The 7500-nt window shown below is 33.1% G+C and overlaps 1 protein-coding gene across 5 annotated transcripts in view; it reads right to left on the bottom strand.

Moving 5' to 3' along the window:
- Positions 1–7500, bottom strand: part of LOC113824456 (rab GTPase-binding effector protein 1) — a 66778-nt gene that overhangs the window by 22541 nt on the left and 36737 nt on the right. For 4 of the 5 annotated variants that reach the window (XM_070114973.1, XM_070114975.1, XM_070114977.1 and 1 more), the window contains 3 exons: positions 5676–5879; positions 764–970; positions 427–570 (listed from right to left, as the gene is read on the bottom strand). In XM_070114973.1, coding sequence (XP_069971074.1) covers positions 427–570; positions 764–970; positions 5676–5879 — 555 coding nt within the window. The remainder of the gene's footprint in view (positions 1–426; positions 571–763; positions 971–5675; positions 5880–7500) is intronic. The other variant, XM_070114976.1, reaches the window with a different exon arrangement.

Raw genomic sequence — 7500 nt, 5'->3', positions numbered from 1 at the left:
GATGGCAAGATCCCGTCACCATGGCTCTATACCTTTACGTCACCTGCCCCTCAAGCCAATTTTTTTCATAACATGATGGTCACATCATCCCAATCATAGGGGTTAAGGCATGTAACTTTTTTCGAAGTATCAATATACAAGCTGATTATCCATGAGGCATTTCTACACAAATAACTAAAAATCAAGAGCAAATTCAAAAGGTTCCAAACTTTACCATATTGCCTGACGATCATATTTTGTCATCAAAATTCATAAACAATAAACTAAGCATAAATAATAGAAACGTCAAGACATAAAAAAAAACAAAGAAACATAGATCCAAGATTAACACATACACACAGACAGGAGCAAAGAAATCACACAGTCACACACAAAAAATGTACGAGATATAATTCAGAGGTATACTTTTCATATTTCGCAACAAACCTGTCTCAGTTCAGTTAGTTGTGTGCGTAGTCTGTCGACATCATCATTGAGTGCAGTTTTTTGTGTATTAAGGATGGCAGTATAGAGCTCGAGATCAGCACGGGATGCCTTCTCTGCTTCTAGTGTGTTACTCATACCTTTCAACTGGAAATATGTTACAAAGTAAGATCCTACTCGAGTACTTTATAAATACTGATTCAACATATTTCTAAATAAGTAAAACGTGATTACTAAAATTTCTGTAGTACTAACAGATAGACATTTATTTTCAAATACTAAACAAAAACTATTCTACTGAATCTAATAAGACTGCAAAAATCAAGTACAAGAGGCATACCTTCTCATCCAGCTGTGTGACCACCAGCTGTGTGTCAGTCCCCTGCAGAAGGGGAGCAACAAGATCAGCTGTGTGGAGAGAGGCTGCCTGTTGGGCCTCATGTGCTCGCAGCTGGGCATCCTGGGCACGGATTTTCTCCTTGAGAGCATTAATTTCCTCCTCTAAGGGCTCCACCAGAGACCTAAGAAGTGCAGCATCTTCTTGGGCCTGAATGAGAAAGCAAAATTAGCTGCAACACATGACATAAAAGGTACTGACCTACAATACAAATGTGAGAGTTAGCCATATGAATGATAAAAATTAAAATCAATTAGCTTTTATTTTAAACAGAGTGGGTTGGTGTTTAGGTGGGTGCACACATAAATATATTTATACACATGCATCAATATGTATATATGTAAATATATGTACACAATGGTAATGCAAATGGCTGGGGCCAGGAGGTTTTCTAAGCAATGTGAGTTCTAGCTTCACTACTGTCTGAGGTTAGAAGGCCTATCCACTCAATATAATGGCCCTAGATGACATCAAAAATCCTTTGAAAGAAGTCTACATCCCAGACCTTCTGAGCAAGGGAGTTAGAGATGTAAAATTGATCCTATACATATTAACCCACTTGTGCCAGGTGTCTCACATGTGAGACGCCAGAAAAATAAACATTACCGGGTGCCCCGCCGGTGTGATGCTAGATCAGAGCTTGCGCTCTGATTTTGTTGCCCATAGTGGGCAGCACACGGGCAGGTTCCCAGACTGGCCCACGCGCCAATTTTGAAACCACTCAGAAACCATTATTTTTGGCTTGAAAATGTACCAGCGCTAGTGGGTTAACATTCATAGGAAGGTAGACATAAAGATACTGATACTGATATACAGATAGGAACAGACATAAAAGTAAAGACATATAGACAGATAAAGATATAAATATAAAGATAAATCATATTCCCAAATATCCTCGCATCACCATCACCAGTGACAAGGACCTGCTGATGAAGCTCTAACGTATGTGCCCTACAAAGATAGTAGGCAATGGTAATATGACTTATGATTTCATCACGGTAAAAGCTGCTGTGATAAAATTGCAAATAAATAAAAATTCTAATACCTACACACTAACATAGCTACATTTTTGCACACCAAGAAACACTTAATACCTCCCCCTCTATATTATATATACCTAAAGCAACACATTACAGGAGCTGTTACCCATTTCCTTTTGATTTGCTTAGGGAATGTAAACAGTAGTATCCATGTTCATGCTACAGATACCATTGGCTGATGCATATTTTTTTAGATTCACTAAACCAAAATCTACGAACACAAGTGCCAACACCAGGCCCACCATCCCCGCTTGTAGCCACACGGTTGTTGTGACACTTTAAATGTACACAGTATGATGCTTATGATGATAATGTGAAGATAATGAAGATTATGGTAACAAAAGCAATGGTATGACAGTAATGACATTAACAACAACAATGGCAATGACAAAAATGACAACAACAATTATGGCAATGACAATAACAATGGCAATGATAACAACAGTGGCGATGGCAACAATTGCAATGACAACAATGGTGATAACAACATTAATGACAATGACAATGATAACAGTGAAAATAACAATGGCAGTGACTATAACAATGGGGATAACAACAAATATGGCAATGACAATAGCAAAGGCAACTGATAACAATGCGGATGGCAACAACAAGGATGATTCAAAGGCCATGGGGAAGTCACCCATGACATCTAAAAGACATTCTGTAAGTATTCTTTAATGCAATAATACTAACAAATCAGGAAGCCATTTAATTTTAAAACTTGGGCAAATACTTGACCTAATCCTCAGCCAAATTAATTACAATTATAATAATTCCTGGGTGATGATGATGATGAAGATAATAACAATAGTAATAACAATAATAACAACAAAAATAATATTAATAATATTAACAATAACAATAATATAAAATAATAATAATAATAATAATAATAATAACAATAATAATGATAACAATAACATTAATAACAATAACAATAATTATAATAACAATATTATTAACAACAAGAACCATAAGACCAATAACAATAATATCAATAATGATAATAATAATAATAATTATTATTATTATTATTATTATTATTATCATATCATCAACAAAAACAATAATAAAAACAATACAATGGCTTGTTTCATTATCATTATTATTATTATTACTAGCATTATTGCTATTATCATTATCATTATTATCATCATCACCATCATCATTATCGTCATCATCAAAATCAATAATATTAACATTTATATCAATATAAATATCAATATAATTTTCCTGATGCCAATGCCACCAGGAAAGTGTGATGTCCACTGTGGCACATAGATACCTCCATATGTACTTATCCACCATGGAGCCCCTATTCCCTATTATCCCCTTGGATCCAGGTGCTTTGCTGCCGGCACATGGCCCAAAATACGGGCATAAGGCTTTCTTGAGTGACAGGCTTACATGGACACTCTTGTGCATTGACAAGACTCACTGCCTGCTCTTTGCACTATTATTTTCTCTTTTTTTGAATGAGCATTTTTAGCTTTATTGCAATCTTTATAGGTAGTCCATAACTAAATAAGTAACATGCTATTGGTGCAGTTTTTTTTTTTTTCTTTCTTTTTTTTTTTGTAATATTCAATTTTCTTTAATACAACTTGTATGACTGGTCATAGCGAGCAGGAATAGGATCCTAAGCATGGAAATAGCCTTCTCCTTGAATCCAACGCTCTTACAGTCATGGTTCACTTGTTTATCATTAAGAATAATGAAATAGCCCCTTCCACCGAGTCTAATCACCCTCTAAGAGCTTTTTGTACTAGTGGCAAGAAAATCCTGTCACCTGGCCTTAAGGTAAAACTCTCTTGACAGCAAGTTCCATTCACCCCAGTCCTGTACCAGTTTTTTTCCATAATGGCCAACTGAAGCCCCTAAAGCCAATTTTTTTCATGGCCATCGTTAATATCAATTCTGTTATCATCATCATTAATGACAAAATTTTTTCAGCATTACTAATGATACTGATAACATGTTATGCCCTAAACTCATTATGGACATAGCATGAATGTCCATGCCATCCCCAGCTGTTAAAAATGATAATAACAACATAAATAATAATAATAGTAATATCAAACAATAATAATAACAATAACAATAATAATATTAATCGCAATCATATGATTATAATAGCAATAATAATGGAACGATAATAATAACAATAATAAAATAATGACATGAACAACAATAGCAACAGCAACAATAAAAATAATAAAAATACAATAACACTACTACTACTATTAATAATAATAATAATATTAATAACAATAACAATAATAAAATAAATTAATAAAAAAACAATTTAACAATAAGAATAACAATAATAATAATAACAACAGTAATAACTATAACAATAACAAAAATGATAATCATAATAATAATGATGATAATAATGACAATAACAACAACAACAACAACAACAACAATAATAATAATAATTTAAAATTTCTAGCTTTCTCCTACAACAATAACAATAACAATAACAAAAATAATAATCATAATAATAATGATGATAATAACAATAACAATAATAATAATAATAATAATAATAATAATAATAATAATATTTTAAAATTTCTAAGTGATGATCAATAACTAAAATAATTCATGGGTCACACTCACATCAAACCAAACTGGTTATTTAATAATATTATCATATTCACCATTCCACAGCAAATATTTAATTTATTCAAACTGTTGCTCTAACATTGTAAATATAAGTAAATATGTATACATTAGACTTGGAGCAGTCTTTATAATAAACTCCATGCTCCTGTTTGCATGTTATGCTCATATTTTTATCTTTTGTATCTATTCTTGTGGTACTAATCATTTGATCTGTCAGTCATATTATTTCTTCTATTTCAATAGGAATTTCCCCTTACTGCTGCAACAAATGCCTGTCATCCCACCCCAAGTTGTTTTTTAAGAATTCACCAACATAAATAATTTTCTTTCTCCTGTCCACATGCATTATCATTGTACACAATCAATTCACACTTCTAAGATAAAATTATCTCAATATTAGAAAATTTGTGAATATGAACCAGTAATATAAACTTGTTGATACCAGGATCACAAAAATACATGCCATGTCCACTATGATTCTATTTTATTAATTTTGGTTATACAAAGATGACTCCACAAGAGCTTGGTCACCACCTGATCTCACCTGTTTACTCTTTTCCTTGTGATTTTTTTAAAGATTTTATTTCCTATTTCTTATTGCATTTAATATGAATAACATTACAATAATCCCAATGTCATTAAAATAATAAAAACAATAACAATATTAACAACAATAGAAAAAAAGTAAAGGAATGGCAATATCAGGTGAGGTCAGGTATACTTACTGACTCCTTGGTGACAGCTCTTGTAGAACCATTTATGAGTAAACAAAATTCACTCAGCAAAACTTTAGTGGACAGTGCAATTAACTGTGCACCAAATGGTTAAGTAAGCATGTAATCATACAATTCATCAATTATGTGCACAATACAAATAAAGTATGAATTATATATAATTTCCCATGGCATTGACCTATCCTTCATATGGCATCTCAAATCATATTCATAATGATGTACAGAAAAGTAAAAGATGTTTTATCAGAGTGGTATATGAATGATTGTGATCTTGTGAATGAACTAATATAATATATACATTACCAATATGAACATCATGAGCACATGTGACACAACAAATATGAGAAAATAAAGCTGACCACAAATTACCATAAATAGTTTAGAGCTAAACCACTTGCCCAAAGTACACAAATAAATTGAAGACCACAAGACCTGTTGTCATCTTACCTTCCTCATGCTGTCCTCCAGGTTCTCAGCATCTACACCAGTTCCCAGGGGAGGCCCTGCTGAGCCAGTGGAAGGTGTCTTCTCAGGGGTGCTGAGTGCAGACGAGGGGCTCAAGCTAGGCACTCTCTTAGCCAAAGACTTGGTAACAGCTGAGATAACACCTGGACTCAGGAGGCTCTCACTCTTTGATCTTATATATGAATCCTGCAGACAAACCGTAGGAATAATTCCAACTGACTTTTCCCAAAAAGGGTTTCTATTTCTTTTAAACAAAGTAATGTATGAGCTACCTGAGCCTCATTCTGCATAAGCTTACACTTAATCTATGCCTCTCTATTCTTTTATCATTTGCATTTCTTCTACTGTTATGCAATCTGACTTCACCATATGCTCTAATAACATCGGCCTAAAGCTTTCAGCACTAGCTCTTTCCCTTCCGACCCTCCCTCCCTCCCTCCCATCCGTCCATCCATTCACCCACCCAACCATCCATCTATTCTCCCTAACCCTCTCTCTACCTTTTACACACACACACACACACACACACACACACACACACACACACACACACACACACACACACACACACACACGCACACGCACACGCACACGCACACGCACACGCACACGCACACGCACACGCACACACACACACACACACACTAATATGGCTGATGAGAAACCAGCCAAGCTGTTCAGGCAAGTCAAAGAAGAGCTTTCATATCAAACAAAAACATTAACCAAGGATAAACATCCATCATTTAACCTATTTTTTCTATTTGTCATCATCATCTTGGCCTCTTTTTTGAACTCCCACTCTAAAGTCATAGGCTTCATTTATCATCACAGCATATAAATAATTATTGATTTACATCATCATCACCAAAGGCAACTGTATGCAATTCACATCATACTGTTTAAACACTGTAATCATTTCTTTTACCATTATTTAATGTTCACTACCTCAGAGAACACTTCAACTGAATAAGGGTTATCTTGCTCTGAGATAATACAAAAACAAGTAAGGAACCAGTCCAGACAAGAGCTTTAGTGACTTGAAATCAGGTTCAAAGAATTATTCAAAATAAGAAAAATTCAAAAGGCTTAGAGAACACTTAAAAGGTACTGAAAGCCTCCAGTAAATTTAACTGAAAATTTAGACACATGAATTTAGAGCCTGGACACTGCTGGGAGATTTCATTTTCAAAGTCAGTGTAGAAGATACTTGTGTAAACGTGATCTACTTTTTGGATTGTAGCACTAACAAGAAGAATATTTGGTGAATACTGTTTGCACCATGGTGTATCAAGGTCAACAGTTTTTTTTAGCTGTTTTACTCCCTTTTACATTTACAAAAATGATAAACAGGTTTAATCTTTAGTACTAAACAGTAGAATCTGCATGTAAATCAATTGAAACGCATCTTAAACACAAAACTGTTATCACACAAAAGTTCTTCAAGTACAGAATACAAGAATATTGCATATGAGCAAGCACAACTACCACTAAGATAATAAAAACAAGCATTTCCAAAATATTGGAAATACAAAAAGTTCTCAAACTATACCTCAAAATGATGCAATCAACCGTCCTATAAAACAAATCCTGTCTATACATACATATATATATATATACATATATATATACATACACATATATATATATATACATACATATATATATATACATACATATATATATCAAAAACATATATACCTTCTTATATGTATGTATATATATATATATATATATATATATATATATATATATATATATATATATATATATATATATATATATATATATATATATATATCAAAAACAT

Source organism: Penaeus vannamei, chromosome 37 (genome assembly GCF_042767895.1).
Source record: "Penaeus vannamei isolate JL-2024 chromosome 37, ASM4276789v1, whole genome shotgun sequence".
Taxonomy (NCBI): domain Eukaryota; kingdom Metazoa; phylum Arthropoda; class Malacostraca; order Decapoda; family Penaeidae; genus Penaeus; species Penaeus vannamei.
Note: the sequence above shows the minus strand (reverse complement) of the source record. Positions and strands in the feature narration are given on the sequence as shown.